At 42.4% G+C, this 22,676-nt stretch overlaps 1 protein-coding gene across 15 annotated transcripts in view; it reads right to left on the reverse strand.

The window, feature by feature from the left end:
• The window catches only part of DLG2 (discs large MAGUK scaffold protein 2), a 1,097,405-nt gene that overhangs the window by 1,021,987 nt on the left and 52,742 nt on the right, over positions 1-22,676 (reverse strand). Inside the window, exons 2-3 of one of the 15 annotated variants that reach the window (XM_068146231.1) lie at positions 19,793-19,955; positions 19,478-19,569 (exon numbers count right to left, since the gene is read on the reverse strand). The exons of 12 other annotated variants lie outside the window; for them this stretch is intronic. In XM_068146231.1, the coding sequence (XP_068002332.1) occupies positions 19,478-19,508 (31 nt within the window). In that variant the 5' untranslated portion in view covers positions 19,509-19,569; positions 19,793-19,955. Of the gene's footprint in view, positions 1-19,477; positions 19,570-19,792; positions 20,051-22,676 lie in introns of all 15 variants that reach the window. 2 more of the 15 variants (XM_068146241.1, XM_068146222.1) reach the window with 2 other exon arrangements.

A 22,676-nucleotide genomic window follows, 5' to 3' on the forward strand; every position in this document is an offset into this window, starting at 1 on the left:
AAACCTATGACCTTTACTAGAGGCAAGTAAATCTCCCAAGGTTCTGAGATGGTCTTGCCCAATGCTATTGTGACACTTTATATCCTACTAGCTCCATCTGAATTTAAGAGTGTTTAAGGGTCCCAAGAACAATCCCTTCATTTTTAAACAGTTCCTTTGATTTATGCAACAAAGGAAGATTTGCTTCCCAATTAAACTTCCTTTCCTACTTTCTTTGAACTGGGTTGGAAAGACCACATCCTTCTACCATCTCAGTTTCCTGAGAAGTCACACTAGGTAAAGTTTTCCTCTGCATGAACTTGAGAAGACAGTATCTGGAAAAAAAATAATAATTAAAAATAGAAATAATAATCATGTGACACCTCCCTATTTGGAACACAGCTACATCAGGGCAGCACATAAGAATGAGAAAATAATTGGTGGCATAGCAATGCTTTCTGAAAACTGGCTGGATAAAAGGCTGAGTCTGCTTTGAAGATTACTTTAGAGGTCAGTGAACCAGTTATCCCACCCCTCTCTACTGGCCACATCCAAAACTATTCAGTTAAATTAGGAAGCTTGACTGAGGGAACCAACTTCATATTTAAACAGATGACTAACACTCATAAGTTAGCAAAGGAAGATTCTTGCCATTATAAAGCACCTCTAATAAGAAGCAGATCATTCTCCATCCTTCTTAGACCTTCAGCAATCATTTAGAAAGGAATTTTTCTACATATTCTCCTCTAACAGCAGACCATGAAATCAATGACACCATCAGAACAGAGAGAACACCCTTATTTTTTATTGTTGCTAGTGAAAGTTCTTCCCATTTAGATTATATATTTCTCATCCTCAAGTAAAGAGCAAAGTTCAGACAGCAACTAAGCCCATTGCCATGATACAGCACCAGGTCATTTGGCAAGCATGTAACCTCAGGAATGAGACTGAGTGGAGGGAAAATCCTACAAGGCTGTGGGAGGAAAGCACTGCAGCCATTGTTTTTTGTCATTCTATTTACACCTTCTTTAATAGTGAAGAGGGATTACAACTTCATTTTTTCTCTGCCTCCTAAAGTGGAGTTTGGCTTTACAAGTTGTGGGATGGAGGTATCTGCATGGCACCTGTGCATACCGTGGAAAAGGCATGCTTCCGCTCTAAGAAAGGCAAGTCCATTGGAACTGTTCTGTCTCTCTGAGCTTGTAAGAGTTTAATCAGCCTGCTCTGAGAATAAGTGCATTTGAGCAAAGACAAATTAAAGCCCCTGTGCAATGCTGCTCCATGTGCCTGTAACCACCACAAGCTGAGAATACCCCCTTTGAAAACCTGATAACCCTTAGAAAGTAGGAAAACATTGGGCAACACCAGCATGGCTGTCTTTTGGAAGAACTGTTACGAAACTTTCTTTCCAGGACTACAGTTGCACACACAACATACACAACCATCCTTTTTGAGAAAACTCCTGAGCAGAGCTTCCCGCAGTACTGTAAGAACAAAGAACTCTGCTGTTCCTCGGGGATTTCCAAAAAAATCTTGACCAAATTAACATCAAAAGGCATTTTATAACAACATTAATACTCTGCTGCTGACAAAGGAATTAGCATTGAGCACACTCAGGTAATATACTGACATGCTTCAGCCAAATAACCCAAGATAGCACCACAAGTAAAGTGTCTGAAGTGCCAAATTAATACCAAAGTGCTTTACACAGGAAAGTTTGACAATTCTAAGACTATGTGTTAAGAGGAAGCTTTTTCTCCCTAAAGATTTGTCACTTCACTAAGAATGCCAAAATAAGTTCTTTACCATGAGGGTGATGGAACACTGGAACAGGTTGCCCAGGAAGGTAGGTATTTGAGGTCTCATCCCTGGAGATATTCAAGGTGAGGCTCAACAGAGCTCTGGGCAATCGGATCCATTTGAGGATGTCCCTGCTTACTGCAGAGGAGGTTGGACTTCATGACCTCTGGAGGTCCCTTCCAACCCAGACCTTACTATGATTCTGTGATAAAGCTAATCAAACCCATGAGACAAAGCAAGATGGTTTGCTCTCTACATTATACTAAATAAGAAATCTTCCTTGAGCAACAGCTGCACCTAAAATCAAGCACTGACAGGTAACAAAAGAGTGGTCTTTTCCAAGAATTCTTCTCTGCTCCCTAAAACACTCCACCATGTTTGCCCCCATTTCTGTGTTTCTCATTACTCTGATGTTCTCACCCCATTATACAAATGTACTTTCTCAGTGCTCTAAGAATTCATCACATGCAGTTCTATTGATCTTGTTTTGCCACAGAATGTATCAGACAGTAAGTGGATTAAGTTTCCATATGATGCCTGAGTGATGTCTGTTAGCATTGATTATGAGACAAAGATTTGGAAGGGTAGATCAATATGTAAGACAAATTCTTCTTTGTTTCCTCTGCCTGTGTTTGCCTGATTACTGCCAGTTTTGATTCAGTAGTGTAAACACCAAACCATTAAAAATTACAGGTCAGTCACTGGAAAGCCACCATTTGGCAGTGTCTTTGATTTGGGATCATGAGATCATGACTTTTTTTAAAGGTGCCTATCAAAGTTTTGCTGAACATCCTGGGGAGCATGTCTTAACTTTTTGTCTTTAGTGTAATAGGAAGGCTTAAATTGGGCAGACTTTTCAACCCTGTTGCAGTTCCAGTTAAGTCTTCATGAACTGCAGCAAGGTGTCAGACCAGTTAACAAATAATAACTGACAAAATGAAAGAACAATGTTTCCTAGAACAGATTCTTCTGGTTCTGTGAAGACTAACATTTTACATGCATTTTTGTTCTGGGAAGTGAATAGAATGTCACACAAGTGGGACATATCACTGTCTCTTGCAGACTTGCATTTGAATTCCTGAAAAAAGTGTCTGCTTTTCTATGGAGGGAGAGGGAAAGAAGACCCAGGTTTAACAGCTTTGATTGAACAAATGTAGAAGACAAACACATAAAAGGTGGCTTTTAAAACAAAGATCTAAGGGAAGAATATAGTGCACAGTTTCTCCCAGAAAACATAAAAAGAAAGAAAAATCAAATTACACTGTAAGGAGGAAATAACCACCTGTTGCCTGGATGATGAGAAACATTGAAAGTGTTACTCCTAGGTACATGGTACAATCACAAGATAGCATCACAGCTAACCTGTTCATACTGAACTGTTAATGGAACTTCTTTAGAAGGGATGAGAAAAAGGGACACTGCAGTGTACACATTAATAACTTGGTGTGTGGGAGGCAGTGTGTGTTTGCAGTCTGCTTTGAGCTAGCAAGAAAGAGAAGATTAAAAGTTGCAGGAGTGAGGACAGAAAAGTAAAAAATGTAAGGCTTGAGATTTCCTACTTGTGAAGAGGCTGCAACTCCAAATACAGCTCTGGATAGCACACCAACAGTCTCTGATCCATGCATGTATTGATAGTAATTGCTCTAGAAAGTCCAGGTAAACAATTTATTTCAACCAAAAATCAAGAGCAAAAAATATAGAGTTGAAGGGAGTGGGGACAAAATAACTTATACTAATATATTATTCACTAAAGTATAATATATTTTACTAATCATTGTCAAATTGGTAACTGTACTAAACAGGAGCTAACAGAGACATTTAACATCAATTATGTTTTACAGGTCATAAATAGAGACTTAACACATTTAAGTGCCCCGTTCTACACATTGGCCACAACAGCCCCAGGCAGTGCTACAGGCTAGGGTCAGAGTGGCTGGAGAGCAGCCAGGCAGAGAGGGACCTGCGGGTACTGGTTAACAACAGCTGAACATGGGCCAGCAGTGTGTTCAGATGGCCAAGAAGGCCAATGGCATCTTGGCCTGTATCGGGAATAGTGTGGCCAGCAGGAGCAGGGAGGTCATTCTGCCCCTGTACACTGCACTGGTTAGGCCACACCTTGAGTCCTGTGTCCAGTTCTAGGGCCCTCAGTTTAGGAAAGATGTTGAGATGCTGGAAGGTGTCCAGAGAAGGGCAACAAAGCTGGGGAGGGGTCTGGAGCACAGCCCTGTGAGGAGAGGCTGAGGGAGCTGGGGTTGCTTAGCCTGGAGAAGAGGAGGCTCAGGGGAGACCTTATTGCTCTCTACAACTACCTGAAGGGAGGTTGTAGCCAGGTGGGGGTTGGTCTCTTCTCCCAGGCAGCCAGCCCCAGAACAAGAGGACACAGTCTCAAGCTGCACCAGGGGAAGTTTAGGCTGGAGGTTAGGAAGAAATTCTTCCCAGAAAGAGAGATTGGCCATTGAATTGTGCTGCCCAGGGAGGTGATGGAGTCACCATCTGTGGAGGTGTTTAAGAGGAGACTGGAAGGGATGCTTGGTGCCATGATTTAGTTGATTAGATGGTGTTGGGCGATAGGTTGGACTTGATGATCTTGAAGGTCATTTCCAACCTGGTTAATTCTATTCTATTCTATTTTCTATTCTATTCTAGAAGGAAAACAGGGATTCTTCCAGGGGAAAAAAATTTTTGTGCATTATCTCTAAAATACAGCAGGAACATTGAAAGTGTCTTTGTAAGAAGGTAACACACAACCACTCAGAGTTTCTGCTTCTTGTTTGTAATAAGAAAAAAATATTTAAGCTGCACTCATTGAACATAATTACAGATGCTTTCAAAGATCTTTAAATATTTTACTACTTCTCTTCTCAGTATCTCTATTAAGTAGATGTTTCTTTGTACCCCCAATTAACATAAGAGAAACGTCTTTTAATGCTTGGTTTTAAAAGTGGGTTTGTTTCTTTCATGTGGTGCTGGAAACTGCAAAACCCACTCTATAGATGCCCTTGCAGGTGCAGCTTTGTAGATGCAGACACAAATGAGAGAGTTTTTCAGCTATTTTATGATTGCTGCCAGTCAAGCCACTATTCACTACAGGCTTCAAAACATGGATGCAATTAAATGAGAGGACAAAACCATATCTGCAGCTTTGCAGTCCACCCTGAGGCACCTTCAAAGTTCAGGATGGAGAAGGGGGGCACTGCTCATGACTGCACACCATGAGCACTTGGCTGTGCCAAGAGCAGACTTTGCAAGTTCTTGGCACTTCACCTCTATCTCAAACTACTGATGGATGCTGCTTTTCTGAGCCAAATTTCCAAAGGAAGGCAGTTGGTTTATTTTAAACTTGACATTTCAGCAGAGAAAATGTATAGAATAATTGGAAAGGCTTTCAATAAGCATATAAAATTTACCCATAGACTTCAGCCAAAGATTGCTGGTTCATCTAACACTGGATTCAGAAACTCTATACAAAAGACTACAAAAAATAGTATAGCAAGATGAATGAACCTGAATGTTCCTAATGCATGCTATTTTTTCCTAGATGATCTGAAAGATAAGTCACCTGTACCTTAATTTCATTTTTAGAAGTTACTAAATGAAGAATGGCTGCCAGAGAGAGAGGGCAAAAGCAAGAGACATGGCTGCTTCTTGCAGAGCACACACATACTAATCTGCTTAGTCATACTGGATCTTCTGCTTGAGTATCTGATGGCTAAAGATAAATCTTAAATGAGACAAGGTGTAATCAAGTTTATTTTCACCTTTAAAAAATACAATAGATCCAGAAAAAAATAAAGTCTAATGTTATTTGCTTTAAGCCAAACATTACTTAGCAATGGGACAGGACCATTGGGGGAACACAGAGCACACACACGCACAGTGCACAAGGGTCCTTTGTACTGCTAAAAGAATGACTCCAAAAGTACAGTGTGGTGCTGGCCTCCTGGAAGTAGGAACAGTTATATCAGTTTGCTGAGTTGTGGACAGAGCAGGCTCAGCATGACTTTGAAACTCAGAATAAAATTTAGTGAACTGGAACAGAATAAAACCCAGGCAAAAATACTCACAGAATTGCACAATTGCCAGGGTTGGAAGGGACTTCAAAGACCATCTAGTTCCAAACCCCCTGCCATGGGCAGGGACACCTCACACTAGATCAGGTTGCTCAGAGCCCCATCCAGCCTGGCTTTAAAAACCTCCAGGGACAGGACTTCCACCAGCTCCCTGGGCAACCTGTGCCAGTGTCTCACCATCCTTGTAGTGAAGAACATTTTCTTAAGGTCCAATCTGAATCTACCCGGTTCTAGTTTTACTCTATTCCCCCTAGTCCTATCACTACCCAACATGTAATTATTATTACTCATGTAATAAAGTAACACACATTGATTAAGTTTATGAGACTTTACAAGATGACATGCAATCTTGCATAAATACTAATGAAAGTAATTTAATATATAGGAAATTGTAATTCTGCAAGTATTTGACAACAAAGAAAAGTCAGGAGAGAAAATGTTTGCCATAGTGGCTAACAGCAATGCAGTTGCAGAGAGAAAGACTAAGTAGAACCTGGCTGAATGTTTCCTTCACAAAACTGACCCTACACAGCCCAGAAATTTAGACAAAGTTTACAGTGGATGACACTATGGGATAAGTTTGCCAAGGAGGATTTTTCCAACAGCTTCTTGAAAGGAGTGTTTGGTTTGCTTAGGAAACTCTTTTGACCAGTAGCATCACTTCTAGTCAATGATAATTATTATGCCTTCACTGTCTGCTTCCCATCTAGATTCCTGACTGGTTGTCCAGTGCTACAGCAACCGTGCAGTGGGTAATAAACATTATTATATCAACATTCTCATCAGCTTGTCTCAGAAGTAGCATTTTTCACCTGCTTTGTACTCACATGATTAGAACACGTAACACTTCATCTCATTTTCACTTCCAAAAACTTAAATCAGCCAAAAAGGTATCTTGATTGGCTGACTAAACTGAATTCAGAGATGATTTTCTTCATTAATGTCTTTAAGTAGCCAAATCATAGCTATGAATTAATAAAAACTGGCTTGTAAATGATGACCTGAGTCATCAGGCTTAACAAGGTGTGATATATGCTTGGAACAAAGTGGAGGACTCAGTGGTATTTATTATTATATATCCATGTGTGTATCTGTATGCTACACCAGCAATACTTTTCTTGAATAAATACTTTTCTTGCATAAATATGCAAGTCATGTGGCTACCGGGATTTACCAAAGCATATGTAAACCTTAAGAATGCCAATTCCACCGAAAGTCCATGTGTACAAAGACATTTTATAGATCCTAGTAAGTGCTCTCCTGTAGACATAAGTGCCTAAACACCTTTGTCATTCTGCACTGAGGCCCCATGAGGTGGCTATGAGGCAATATACACCACATCATGATTTCTTACAGGGCAAAGACATCTGGAAGCTGTAAATATGTAAGATGTCAAGTCTTCACCCCTCAAATCCACTTGAGTTATGCTGAAATTAGTGACACCTAGGGACCCATGTAATTGTGTGCATCTGGCCTAAAACTCCTATTTCATACCAACATTCTTTGTCATAACAAAAAATGGAAGAACAAAGTATCAACAAATGCATAGAACTGTCCCTAGTTTGTATCTCTTATGTGTGTGAATTATTGGGCAGGTTAGTTAGTAACTGACCAAGTTTGTACAAGCTCTGTGTTTGTTAGGGATCCCTTCTGGAACCCAGTCTAAATGAGGTTGAGTAGAGAGCACCATTTGGACTAGGGGGAATGGAATGAAGCTGGAGGTGGGGAGATTCAGGCTGGAGGTGAGGACGAAGCTCTTCCCCATGAGAGTGGTGAAGCCCTGGAATGGGCTGTCCAGGGAGGCGGTTGAGGCCCCGTCCTTGGAAGTGTTTAAGCCCAGGCTGGACGAGGCTCTGGCCAGCCTGATCTAGTGTGGGGTGTCCCTGCCCATGGCAGGGGGGTTGGAACTAGATGATCCTTGTGGTCCCTTCCAACCCTGACTGATACTATGATACTATGATTTGGAGTGGTGAAATGGATTCTGTATAATTAAGGAGCAAATGGCTGCCTGAGAAAGCACAGGGCAATCAGAGCTAACACTTTTCAGATGAGATACTGAAAAGCTAATCCATTTCTTTGGCCCAGAGTGTACTTCATAAACAGTTTGGGTGACCTGATCTAGTTAAGGATGTCCCTACTCATTGCAGGGGGGGGGTGGACCAGATGACCTTTAGAGGTCACTTCCAACCCAGGCGATTCTGTGATTCACCCAAGTAACTGAAGGTCTACCAGAATATGCAATCTGAAATTTTTACCCTTTACTTTCTAAGGTTTTCCACAAGGGCAAATGAGGTAGTTTTATGTCAGTTTCAGAACTTAATCAAGCCTCATCATTGCTGTTAGCTCATTTCAAAGTAGAGTTTCATACACAGGCAGTCTTCCCTGTAGTGCAGCCATCTTGGTTGAACCTTTAGGGGCAATCAGCATACTGGGGATACAAAAGGACAGATTCTCTTCTCATGTAGATCTTATGTAAAAGAAGGTCCTTTCAGTAGGCATAGAAATAACATACAACTACAGAAAGCTTTGGGAAGCAATGGAGGAGTACCTCCTGCTAGTAATGTGTCTACCCCTAGCTAAAGAATTCTTAGCATTCAGTATGAATGAACAAGCTCAGGCTGCAGTGTTATCTGTGATGAGCAATTCTGTAGGCCGGGAAGCTGCTCCATGTTTATATCATCCTAAGAAAAGAAAGAATTTGTTCTACTACTTTCAGCTACAACCAGAAACTGAAAATATCAGCTCCAAGACAATGACACTGAAAGAAAATATTCAATAGCCCCTACTTATGAACAGAAAAGCATATGCAGCTATATTTTGATTGAGATTTAGGGTTGATGTGATTACTCTCAGCAATCTCCAGACAGATGAGCCATCTGACCCATATCAAGTGATGACTCCAAAACCATCAAGATTGCACTTAACCAAAGTTGATGGTTGTCTTTTACAGAAAGCAGGGACATGCAGCTGAGGGACTGCAGCTGCCCAGTTTTTCCCAAGAGTAAGTACATCACATATCTCAGGGAGGGAAGGGCAAAGACATGGTCTTGTCCATGGAAAGTCAGCAGTGATCCAGGGTGTAAGTGTAGTGGGAGCTGATGGTCAAACTGAGTTATCAGTATAGTGACAAAAAAAAAAACATAATAGAGAAGGATCTGGGATGGGGGCAGTCAGCTCAGGTACCTTCTTGGTTCACTAGCAAGACTGAGGAATTCTTCTGCATTTCATAGTTTCATTCAGGGTTGGAAGGGACCACAAGGATCATCCAGTTCCAACCCCCCTGCCATGGGCAGGGACACCCCACACTAGATCAGGCTGGACAGAGCCTCATCCAGCCTGCTCTTAAACACCCCCAGGGACGGGGCCTCCACCACCTCCCTGGACAGCCCATTCCAGGGTTTCACCACTCTCATGGTGAAGAACCTCCTCCTCACATCCAGCCTGAATCTCCCCACCTCCAGCTTCATTCCATTCCCCCTAGTCCTATCACTACCTGATATCCTGAGAAGTCCTTCCCCAGCCTTCCTGTAGGCCTCTTTCAGATACTGGAAGGCGACAATTAGGTCACCTCGGAGCCTTCTCTTCTCCACACTGAACAGCCCCAACTCCTTCAGTCTGTCCTCATAGGAGAGGTGCTCCAGCCCTCTGATCATCCTTGTGGCCCTTCTCTGGACACCTTCCAGCACCTCCACATCCCTCTTGTAATAGGGGCTCCAGAACTGGACACAGTACTCCAGGTGGGGTCTCACCAGGGCTGAGTAGAGGGGGAGGATCACCTCCCTCAACCTACTAGCCACACTTCTCCTGATGCAGCCCAGGATCTGATTGGCTTTGCGGGCTTTGCAGGCTTTGCGGGCTGCAAGTGCAAGGTCTTCCAGACCTGGCAACCCTGCCCAAACATTGTGTTTGGCTGTGACCTCTGTCAGCAAAAAAAGCACAGTCAAACCAAAACCTCCAAAACCTGGCTATCAGTGATAGCAACTAGTTTGAAAACTGTAAGGAACTGCAGATTTTATTAGGATCAATCAAAAAGGCAACATTAAAACCAAAACAAAACCAAAAAGTTATGAATATATGTCTGTTTCACTGAAAAGTCATGGGAATTTTGCAATATAATTGGAACTAGAATTGGCTAACTTTTAGATGTTATCTAATTATTCAAATTGCTTAGTTTTCTGTTTCAATTGCACTTATATTAAACCACACAAATTTGTTAAGGTTCCTGCCTGCTTTCTCTTCCCTTATGCGCTCTAAATGATGTAGTAAATGCTACAAATCATAGAATCATAGAATCGTTTGGGTTTGGCAAGATCCTTAAGGCTTTTTAAGACTTTTAATCTGAAAAAGAGAAGACTGAGAGGAGAATTTATTAATGTTCATAAATATCTGAAGGGTTGGTGTCAAGATGAAGGGGACAGTCTCTTATCGGTGGTGTGCTGTGATACGACATGGGGCAATGGATACAAACTGGAACACAGGAAGTTCCAACCTCAACATGAGGAAAACCTTCTTTACTGTAAGGGTGACAGCACTGGAATAGGCTGCCCAGAGAAGCTGTGGAGCCTTCTCTTGATACTTTCAAGACATGTCTGGATGCATTCCTGTGTGACCTGCCCTAAGTGATGCTGCTTTGGCAGGGAGGCTGGACTCAAAGATCTCCAGAGGTCCCTTCCAACCCCTACCATTCTATGATTCTATGATCATTGTGTCCAACCATTATCTAAGTCTAAATGAAACAGCTGAAATCTTTCTATGCTTTTACATAAAATTAAAAATAAACCAGAATCTTTTCACAATTTTTACACAAAGTATTTTATTTTGACCTTATGAATATGAAAAAAAAAAAAAAATCATCATGTTAGAACTTCAGAAAGTAGATGGTTTGACCATTGATGGGTTTGGTTTTTTTATATCACCTCAGGCTAAGGTATAATTCTGAATTCCTAGTTCAGAGCCCCACTCTTATAATACCTTTCACCATACACCCTCCTGAGAGTTCCTGCAGCACAGGCTGTCAGTGAGTCCCCTCAGACAGGAGCTTCTCCAAAAGATAACCGCTTTATAGATGCAAAAACATCTCTAGAAATGTCTCTAGGGATAAAAAGTTCCTCACTCACAGGCAATCACTAAAGCACTGCCTGTCATAGGCAGGTGTCATGGGAAACTGAGGCACGCATTACAGTGACTTGAGAGTCTGAAGGTTTGTGGCAGAGTCTGATATGACACATGGGGGCAGGAATAAGTAAGGATCTACAGATTTACTGCAGCCATCCAATTCTGCATGATATAAGTGAATAGTAACATAGGAGAGGGGTACAGCTTGGTTCATTCTCATGACTGCTACTATGTATGGACCATGACAAGTGATGACATTGACTTCAAGGAGTCTTGTGAAGAAGCAACATTCATTTTCTTTCTGCAGTTGCAAACAATGTGTGTTACACTGTCGCAAATCCAGCGTGTCTTCCAAATGGATTTTACCCGTCACTAAAAGAACCGACTCTGAAGTGATGCATTAAAACCAAGCAAGAGTGTAAGTCACAATGATTCACACAGAGAATTCTGTCACAAGCAAACACAGAACTTTGGCTTTAACCTATCTTGCACCTATGATGCATTTTCTCTGAAGGGCTGGATGTGAGTAATTGTAGCAGAAATAATAAGGTATAAAATATAGTCTGGTTCACATCCTTGTCTATCCTACCGTTTGGGAAGGGAGGCAATCTGTACCCTTACTCCTTTTCTATTTTCTCATTGACCTTCATTATTTGTTCAAAGTTCCTAGACATACAGCAGCTCAATCAAGTAGAAGCTGTAATGGAGGCTCCAAAGACCTGCTCAGGTGGTCAGATAATGTTCCCAGGAGACAGTTCCCATTCAGACTCACTAAGGAAGAAACTGGATTTTCTGAAGCTCAGACAGTTTCTGCCAATATCCAAAGCAGGCTATCAGTAAAACATATCAAATGATAGAGACCCCTAAAATAACTTTAACCATTGTAGTATTTGTGCATTATTCTTAATATACTGTTTTACTGAGAAAGAATCAGCCCTCCTGAATCCAGGAGCTTATGGGTCTTGCATCATTGGTTTTGGCAGCACCTGTAGTCAGACAAATGGATCTAATATCTCCTGAAATGCTATTAAATGCCAAGGGAATGATATAATACTATCTAAGGTGTCTTCAGCAGTTCTTCTATCCTAGTTCTCCTTTACATTGAGCTGGGTTGCAAGAATAGCATCCTTAATGTGTCTCTCATGCTAAAATAAAGGCAGCAAGGAAGTCAAGAAGAGTGTCCCAGAGGAGAGGAATAAAGTATTTCCTTTTTACTTTGTCAACATAGAATAATTATGAAAAATCTGAACATTCTTGTACTCTTGCTAAAACAAAATATGTATTAATAGTACACCTTTCAAATAGGGCTCAGTTCACTGCAAGGAAAGACATCTGTAGCGTAGTGGTATATAGCGGAGTGGTCTAGATGAGATTTTTAACTAATGGAGAGTAATAGACTCTTCAGTGACAGGGTGCATCTCATCCTGAGAGGGTGGAGGAAACTGGATGATTCACACCTTAAAAGAGGTTATTTATCTCCACCAATAACAAAATGATCCTTAGACAGCCAACTCAGAGGTGGTCTGATCTGCAAAATCTGGAACAATGAAGCTCACCCTCCTACCACAACTTCAAAATCCGTCAGTCCCCAGTAAAGTTCCTATCGTGGCAGGACAATACTCTTCTTCACCACCCATCATCATTCCACCCCATACATATCTATGTGTATTTACACACATAGAATCACAGAATTGTCAGGGTTAAAAGGGACCTCAAGGATCATCCAGTTCCAACCCCCCTTGCCATGGCCAGGGACACCTCACACTACATCAGGTTTCATAGTTTCATAGTATCAGTCAGGGTTGGAAGGGACCACAAGGATCATCTAGTTCCAACCCCCCTGCCATGGGCAGGGACACCCCACACTAGATCAGGCTGGACAGAGCCTCATCCAGCCTGCTCTTAAACACCCCCAGGGACAGGGCCCCAACCACCTCCCTGGACAACCCATTCCAGGGCTTCACCACTCTCACGGGGAAGAACCTCCTCCTCACATCCAGCCTGAATCTCCCCACCTCCAGCTTCATTCCATTCCCCCTAGTCCTATCACTACCTGAGATCCTGAGAAGTCCTTCCCCAGCCTTCCTGTAGGCCCCCTTCAGATACTGGAAGGCCACAATTAGGCCTTCCAGTGCTCACAGCCACATCCAGCCTGGCTTTAAAAACCTCCAGGGATGGAGCTTCTACCACCTGTCTGGGCAACCTGTGCCAGTGTCTCACCACCCTCATGGTGAAGAACTTCTTTCTCGCATCCTTTCTGAATCTACCCATTTCTAGTTTTGTTCCATTCCCCTTATTTCTATCACTACCTGGCATCCTGAAAAGTCCCTCACCAGCTTTCTTGTTTCAGCACATGCAGAGTCCCTCTTCACTCTCAATCTTCATTTTGCCAAGTTCTGCTTCCTTTCAGATGAAAATGAAAAAGAAAAATCTGAAAAAGACAAATCTCCTAAATTGTGATGCAGTGCACAACCATTCTCACATGCTCCTCTCACTTAAGCATGTCCTCATCTTCTCTTAGACATTCCTCTTCAAATTCATCACATTGATAGGAATTTCCTTTGCTATGCTTTTCTTCTTTTCACCTCATTTTCATCTGCTCTTCATTGGATTTATTTATTTTTCCCTCAGGCTGTCTCCTTTACCTTTTTGCCCTGCCACCACCTTTGAGTTCTTCCTCTGCCCATTTGTCCCTGATTTCCCAATTTTCTTCAGCAAGACTCTAAGAGTATTTTCCCAGGAATCTTTCCCAGTCTTATTCCTGCCTGTAGCTGCTACACAGAAGCAAATTATCAAGGCTTAGCTATCCCAAATTGTATAATTACTATCATAGCTGGTCTTGGCAATCTGGATACCGCTGCACCTTTCAGATGCTATTTTATATGTATATACAATGATGCATAGCTATAAAGCACATCACAATAAAGTAAAAAATATAAACTTCATGAATGGAGACACTGAATCAGAGAGGAGGTTATCTTCATTAAGTTAAAGAGTTATTGAATTGCCAGTATATTGCAAGAGATTATATTTGGTCTAAGACATTAAGATCTATTATTTGAGTTAAATGCCTGAAAATGTATTAAATACATAAAAAGGGAAAGAATCATAGAATTGTTTTGGTTCGAAAAGACCTCTAAGATCAAGTCCAACCATCAGCCTGACACCACCACAGTGATTAAACCATGTCCCAAAGTGCCACGCTCACACGTTTCTTGAACATCTTTAGGGATGGCGACTCCACCACCTCCCTGGGTAACCTACTCCAGTGCCTGAACCCAATCCTAACACCCAATCTAAACCTCCCTGGCACAATTTCAGGCCATTTCTTCTCATCCTATCACCTGACACTAGAAAGAAGAGACAAACATCTCACTACAACCTTCTTTCAGGTAGTTGTAGAGAGCAAGGAGGTCTCTTCTCAGCCTCCTCTTCTCCAGACTAAACAACTCCAGTTCCATCAGCCATTCTCATAAGACTTGCTCTCTAGACTCTTCACCAGCTTCATTGCTCTTCTCTGGACACACTCCAGCAACTCATTGCCCTTCTTGTAGTGAGGTGCCCAACACTGCATAGAGTATTCAAGTAGTGGCCTCACCAGTGCTGAGTACAGTGGCACAATCACTTCCCTACTCCTGCCTGTCACACTATTCCTCATTCAGACAAGGATGTTGTTGGCCTTCCTGGACACCTGAGCACACTGCTGACTCATGTTCAGACAGCTGTCAACCGATATCCTCAGGTCCTTTTCTGCCAGACAGCTTTCCACCCACTCTGCCCCAAACCTGTAGCATTGTGTGGGGTTGTGTGACCCAAGTGCAGGACCTGGCACTTGGCTGTGTTAAACCTCATACAACTGACCTCAGCCCATCAGTCCAACCTGTCCAGATCTCTTCATAGAGCCTTCCTATTTTCAAGCAGATCAGCACTCCCCCCTGATTTAATGTCATTCACACACTTACCATAGGAGGACTCAATTCCTTCATCCAGATCATTGATAAAGATACTAAAGAGAACTGGCCCCAAAACTGAGCTGTGGGGAACACTGGTAGTGACTGACCACCAACTGGATTTAACTCCATTCACCACCACTCTTTGAGACTGGCCATCCAGCCAGTTCTTAACCCAGCGAGTCATCCACCCATGCAAGATATAAGCAGGCAATTTCTCCAGGAGGATGCTGTGGGAAACAGTGTCCAAGGCTTTATTAAAGTCTAGACAAACAACATCCACAGCCTTTACCTATGATGAGAGTAAAGATTAAACCCATTCAGACCCTTTGAGGTACTTACTAAATATTAGCTCTGATGAGCTAGTGCTCTCTGATATGAATAGGTTCCCTTTGATTCATGAAAACCTGAAATGCAAGACTCACACAGATGAAATAATTCCTTAGAAGGTGTGCGTCAGGAAAGCATTTAGAGCAAGTCTGCAAAGTAAAGGCAGACAGAGACCTTTCTGATTTAATCTGAGTGTAAGAACAGTAAGTCTGGGTTTTATTTTTTCACTTGTGTTTTTAGAAACATTCACTTCTATATAGTCATTTTGGTCTTATATAATCAGTTTTATTTTCACTTTATCCAAGCACATTCTTCTCCCACAGATGTAACCTGAGGCCCTGGGAGATCTTAACTGCTGTAGGAAAGAAACAAGTATCTTAAAATTACATGGTAATCAGGAAGGCTCTTTGACATTTAAAAATATAACACAGAGCACAGCTAAAACAGAAGAGACATACAAATTTTGTAGGAGTGTCCCTATACCCTTTGCACCACAAATCTTCTCCATGTCCATGCCTCCCAATAATATCACAGTATCACAGTATCACAGTATAACTAAGGTTGGAAGAGACCTCGAGGATCATCGAGTCCAACCTGTCACCACAGACCTCATGACCAGACCATGGCACCAAGTGCCACATCCAATCCCCTCTTGAACACCTCCAGGGACAGTAACTCCACCACTTCCCTGGGCAGCACATCCCAATGACGAACAACTCGCTCAGTGAAGAACTTTCTCCTCACCTCGAGCCTAAACTTCCCCTGGCACAGCTTGAGACTGTGTCCTCTTGTTCTGGTGCTGGTTGCCTGGGAGAAGAGGCCAACCCCTTCCCGGCTACAACCACCCTTCGGGTAGTTGTAGAGGGCAATGAGGTCACCCCTGAGCCTCCTCTTCTCCAGGCTAAACAACCCCAGCTCCCTCAGCCTCTCCTCACAGGGCTGTGCTCAAGGCCTCTCCCCAGCCTTGTTGCCCTTCTCGGGACATGTTCAAGTGTTTCGATGTCCTTCCTAAACTGAGGAGCCCAGAACTGGACACAGGACTCAAGGTGTGGCTTAACCAATGCAGAGTCCAGGGGCACAATGACTTCCTTGCTCCTGCTGGCCACACTATTCCTAATGCAGGCCAGGATGCCATTGGCCTTCTTGGCCACCAGGGCACACTGCTGGCTCATATTCAGGCGGCTGTCGATCAGCACCCCCAGGTTCCTCTTTGTTTGGGAGCTCTCCAGCCACTCTGACCACAGCCTGTAGCTCTGCATGGGGTTGCCGTAGCCAAAGTGCAGCACTCGGCACTTGGACTTGTTGAATGCCATCCCATTGGACTCTGCCCATCTGTCCAGTCGGTCAAGGTCCCTCCGCAGAGCCTTTCAACCCTCTGACTAACATCTGCTCCTAACTTGGTGTCATCTGCAAATTTGCTGATGGCTGACTCAACCCCCTCATCCAGATCATCAATGAAGATGTTGAAGAGGATGGGGCCCAGCACTGATCCCTAGGGAACACCACTACTGACTGGCCACCAGCTGGATGTGGCACCATTCACCACCACTCTCTGGGCTTGGCCCTCCAGCCAGTTCCTAACCCAGCTCAGAGTGCTCTTGTCCAAGCCACAAGCTGACAGCTTAAATTTTTAATATTTTCAGACTCCTCCCAGGTTCTCATGTCCTTCTAGAAATGCCTGCATTAGCTTCTGAAATCTTCATGTCACTCTTGCCACTGCACACATTTGCATTTTTTCCATTACTCATAATCTGACCTTTTTCTTGCACTAGCTACTTCCTCTGTGAAGAGTAATGAAATCCCTTCACAATGACAGACTGCTACATCTACAGGAGTGTGAGGAGTTCTTTAAACTGTGCCTGTTTCAGGCCCACCTATACCACAGAATCATAGAATCATAGGATCACAGAATGGCAAGGGTTGGAACGGACCTCTGGAGATCATTTAGTCCAACCCCACCGCTAAAGTAGATATGCCAGATCAGGGTGTATAGGAACACATCCAGGCAGGTTTTGAAAGTCTCCAGGAAGGAGACTCAGCCTCTCTGGGCAGCCTGTTTCAGTGCTTTGGCACTCTCAAAGCAAAGGAGTTTTTCCTGAAGCTGAAGTGAAACATCCTGTGTTCTGGTTTGTACCCATTACCCCTTATCCTATCATCAACCAGCCTCATCCTCATGACCTCCACCCTTTAGATATTTACCTGCACTGATAAGATCCCCTCTCTATCTTCTCTTTTCCAGGCTGAACAGCCCCAGGTGTCTCAGTCTCTCCTCATAAGAGGGATGCACCAGTCCCCCCATCGTCTTTGTAGCTCTTCGTTGGACTCTTTCCAGTAGTTCCCAGTCTCTCTTGAACTGGGAAGTGCAAAACTGGACACAATAGTCCAGGTGTGGCCTCATGAGAGCAGAGTAGATGGGGAGGAGAACCTCCCTCCACCTGCTGGCCACACTCTTAATGCACCCCAGAATACCACTGGCCTTTTTGTCCATGAGGGCACACAGCTGGCTCATGTTGTCCACCAGCACTTCCAGGTCCTTCTCCACAGAGCTGCTTTCCAGCACGTGAACCCCTAACCTGTACTGACACATGGGGTTGTTCCTTCCTAGACACAGGACACTATGCTTGCCATTGTTGAACTTCATGAGGTTCACCTCTGCCCAACATTCCAGCAAGTGCAAGTCTCACTGAACAGCCTGGTGGTATGTCAGCCACTCCTCCCAGTTTAGTACCCTCAGCAAACTTGTTGAGGGTGCACTCTGTTCCTTCCTCCAGGTTGCTGATGAAGATTTTGAACAAGACTGGACTCAGCACAAATCTCTCTGGAGAGCACCATGAGTTATAAGCCTCCAACTAACCCTCTGTGCTCTGTCATTCAGCCAGCTCTCAATTTGCCTCACTGTCCACTCAATTAATCCACACTTCCACAGCTTACCTGTGAGGATGTTATGGGAGACAGTGTCAAGTGCTGAAATTGTCAACTTGCCAAAGTTGAGCAACTGGTTTCAACAGAAGTTCAGGTGGAAAACTAGCAAAGGTATAAATGTGCCTATACTGAGATCATCAGCAAGCCTTACTCTTCAGAAAATATGTAGAATAAATTAACAAACAGCTGCTCTACCCTGCTAACAGCCTGTAGAGAAATGTCAGCATAGACATCTCCATGGACCACTACTTCCTGACCCTAAAAGAAATTCATCTTACGAGAGGCTGGTAAGAAAATCCCAGTGAAGACTATTCCACCTTCTTCAGTCTCTTAAAAAAAACCAAACATTTTTGTGTTGAATACTTTATGTAATTCAGAACCCAAATGTGTGGATGACAATGAGTTTAGGATGACAGAATTATTGATTTCTCAAGAATCCATGTTTTTCATTAAATTAAAAGGAGAAGTTTCTTCTTAAGGGGATGATAAGGCTTGGCAACCTTGCATTAAGAAAAATAGAAAGGCAGAGATCCAAGAGAAGCAAATACTTCTTTTGGGGTATAATGAATGTTAAATTAAAAGTTTAATGATCCAGTATAACAATCCTTTGAAATCAAGAAAGACATGCAGTACCCAGGTGGCCAAGAGTGATTTTGACTATGTGCCACCACAAATGTAGACTCTCATTTAAGGTCTGTGAAACCAGACCAAAATATAAGCACAAATTTCACACCATTCAAGTGCAAAACACTTATTTTGTTTCAGGTCTTTAAGCTGATCTGTCACACGTTGCAGCTGGCAATCAGATGCCTTTACAGCTGTCAAAATGTGATCTTACTCTCCGTCCAGTACGGTCCTGACTGAATGAGCACTGAGGTGCTGAAACTTCATCCAAATTTCTAATGCTCTTCTAATTAACTGTAACTGAGATTTAGTAATTGGTTATAGTGGTGCTTTTATCTCAAGTGAGAAGGAAAATGTTTGCCATACAAAGACTATAATTTGATTAAATTAATAAAAATAATGCAGAAGAATCTTCCAGAGTGGTGAGTATATTGATACCCTTAAGTCATAGATTAAATTGGTTGGGTTGGGGTATTTTGGGTTGTTTGGGGGTTTTTTGGGGTGGGGGGTGGTTGTTGTTTTGGGGGTTTTAGTTTGGTTTAGTTTTGGTGGTGGTGGTGGTGTAGGGGTTTTTTTGGTTTAGGTTTTGTGGGTTTTGTCAGAGTTAAATAAAACAAACACTGGATGCAAAGTTCCCACTGGCCCATGCTCTGTCTGTTTATACTGATAAGTAATTTTAAATTATACCTTTTATGTTTCTTATAATGCATTGCCACATGATGTCCCTATTAATTTTCTCAGATTATAACTTTTAATTTGTCCTCTTCATTTTCAGAGAGCTGAAAAAGAGAAGAAAGGAATATCAATCCTTGCACTTCATGATAAATAGTCTTCACAAATGTATCTTTTTTATGCCCTGTTACAGCCTTTCCTCCATTTACCAAATTTGTAACTGGCAGATACAAACAATTTTGTGCTTCAGTTTAACTGAAGAAAAAAAAAAAGTCTATAACAATATTTACTATGAAAATATTGTGAAACATAGTAAAAGAATGCACTTACCATGAGCTTAAATTTGTAGATGGAGGATGTCTTCGATTCCTGTTACACAAGCCGTCTGGATCAGACTAAACTTCTGGGCATCCAGGGACATCATATGCAACAGCCACTGGCAGTGAAGGGTGGGAGATGGTTCCATGTCTGGTTGCTTTCTTTACAAAGCTGTCTTGAAAATGAGATTTCTTTTGCATTTGTTTTATCATCATCTTGCAAAAGATACAGCTGGAACTATCGGCAGGATTTTCCTTTCAGGTTATTGCTCTATTAATGTAAGAGCAAAACTTGGATGTATTTTATTTTCTTTCTGATCTTATTTCCTTTAGGCTTACTTAAATCCTAATCTAACCCATCTCCAAAAGTAGACAAGAGGAAGGAAAGAAGAGCAATACTGCCACTTATTTCCCAGGATGTTTATATTCTATTCATTTGTGTTCATCCTTTCGGTTTCTTCTTGAAGAACTATGAGAGTACCAGCTAAAGACAGGTTGTACAAAAATAGGGATGCTTAAGTGATATATTTCCTTTGAATATGACATGTTCTAATCTTAGAACCAACCAACATATTCAAATGTTAGACAATTCCCCTCTCATTTTGCAGATCTGTGTTGACCAAATGAACTCTCGAGTGCAGATGTAATGGGAAAAAGCAACCAAACATACACTATGCACAGAAAGCATTCAGAGTTGTACAGACCCAATCACCGTCACTAACTTTCTATCAAATTATCCACTTGCCACCCTACATGGCAGAGCACAGCACCATGGTGTTACACTAACAAATCCAATATGTTCCATTGAATGTTCTTACCTGCCCCTGGCTCCTACCCACAAGCACAACAACCACCCTCACCAGCGCACTGCCTGCACCCATGCAGAGACAGAGACACAGGCAACTTTGCCCAATTAATTTATTTTCAGTTACAGTGTTGACCTTCCCTGTGAGCTACACCCAGAAAGCTTTGTATATTCAAGTGATTCAGAGCTGAACTCATGGAAATTTTAATTTGTAGCAGAGTTACAAGCGAAACAAAACAAACAGGGCAGACACCAGAGGAGAAACAGTCATCCTGTCTGGGAGGTAAGCAAACAACCTCTGGCTGTAAAGAAGTGGACTCAGGCACACAAGATGGCTATTCCATCTCACAAGTTAATGTGTTAAGCATGGCAGAATATTTGTCTTGTTCAAAAAGCACAGGAAGGAATCAAAGAAGAGTTTTCTGAAGAACAAGCTCCAGGTGTTGCCCAACACACTCAGGAGGCCAGGATACAGTTTTCAGGGGTACAAGGAACTCCGCTGTCAAACAGAGCATGACTTTGCACTGTTCCTTTTAGCTCAGTGAACAGTCAGTGCTTTGTAACCACACAGAAAATAGCTGTGTACAACTGTTTCCAAGTTGAAACTTCATTTCTTAACCCTCATAATCAGTGATTATTTTCCATGAGGAAGACACAGCACTCTGGCATACTTCTAAGCATATATCTATTTGGATTTTGTGTAAATGTGGCCAAACACCACTATGCCCACCTTTCTATGCACCTACATTAGAGCCTGCCTCTATTGGACTGTTGGGTTTTCCTTACATTACACTGTAAGCTCCATGCTATAGGCATGGAAAAACATAGATCTTCTCAATGCTTGCAGATATCTAAAGTGTGGGTGCCACAAGGATGGGGCTGGGCTCTTTCTGGTGTTGGCCAGTGATAGGGCAAACCAGAACACAGGAGGTCTGACTTCTTTAGTGTGAGAGTGCCAGAGAACTGGAACAGGCTTCTCAGGTATGTTGTGGACTTCCCTTCTCTGGAGACTTTAAAAACCGTCCTAGACATGTTCCTACGCAACCTGCTCAAGCTGACCCTGCTTTAGCAGGTTGAATTAGAGGACCTCAAGAGGTCACTTCCAACCCCTACCATTCTGTGATTCTGTGAAAAAACGCTTTCACAATTATTTGGGTGATAAGTCTTCTTTTCTGATTCAGTTTAGGCTCTTAATCAAATAAGAATCAGAGTAAGCCAATGATATTAGAGTCACAGAGCTCCTTGTGAAAAATGCTAGGCATTTGCTCTTCCAGAAAGTTATTTGGTATCTCTGACAAGTAACCGGTAAAACAAAGCAGAAAAATAAACAAAATTGTAATTTACACCTATTTAAAAAATGTTGGAAACAAGCATGAGTCAGGCATTGCTGCATTTTATTTTGCTGGGAAAAGTGTAGAACAGTTGATTGAATTCAGTTAAGGTGTATTAATTAACCTGAAGTAAAGGAGATGATTGAAAATTCAAAATTCAGGATGTAAAACCTGTGCTATTCACTTGGTAGCCCAGTCAGTAACATGTATTGAAAGCAAGTGGGTACACATAGCTCCATCTCCCCCAACAGGAAACCATGTCAGCTACTGCCTAGTTCAGTGATACATAAAATGCCTTTATATTTTCCCACAGGAATCTGGAAAAGAAACTGGAAAGTTTTCAGGGTCTGCTTTCCTTCAGCATTAGAACAACCTTCTAACATGCTGTTCTTCAGTGTACAATATGAAATATGTGTGCATAAACTTTCCCCTGGTTAGCACCGGGACACTTCTTGAGAAGGAGATGATGCAAATTTCCAAGGGATTTTCCAGAAGCAGGATTGAAATTCCCACTGAGCAGGACTGCTGGAGGCATTAATGTCCAACACTGGATGGACACGCTGGTGCAGATATCTGGGCTGGGAATGACTCTGGGAGGTTCCATCAAGGAAAGGGGAAAATACTGACTACATGAACCAGTGTGGCCTAGGGGTTCTCCTGTTTCCCACCAGCACAGCAAGGAGTAAGCCCAGCACAGAGGTATGACCAAAGAAGAACTGGTTAGAAAATTTTAAAGGATAATCCAATGGCTCTCCTTTTAA

The sequence above is a fragment of the Melanerpes formicivorus genome, unplaced genomic scaffold (genome assembly GCF_026170545.1).
Source record: "Melanerpes formicivorus ecotype bairdi unplaced genomic scaffold, bMelFor1.0.p_v2 SCAF_1, whole genome shotgun sequence".
NCBI classification, from domain to species: Eukaryota; Metazoa; Chordata; class Aves; order Piciformes; family Picidae; genus Melanerpes; species Melanerpes formicivorus.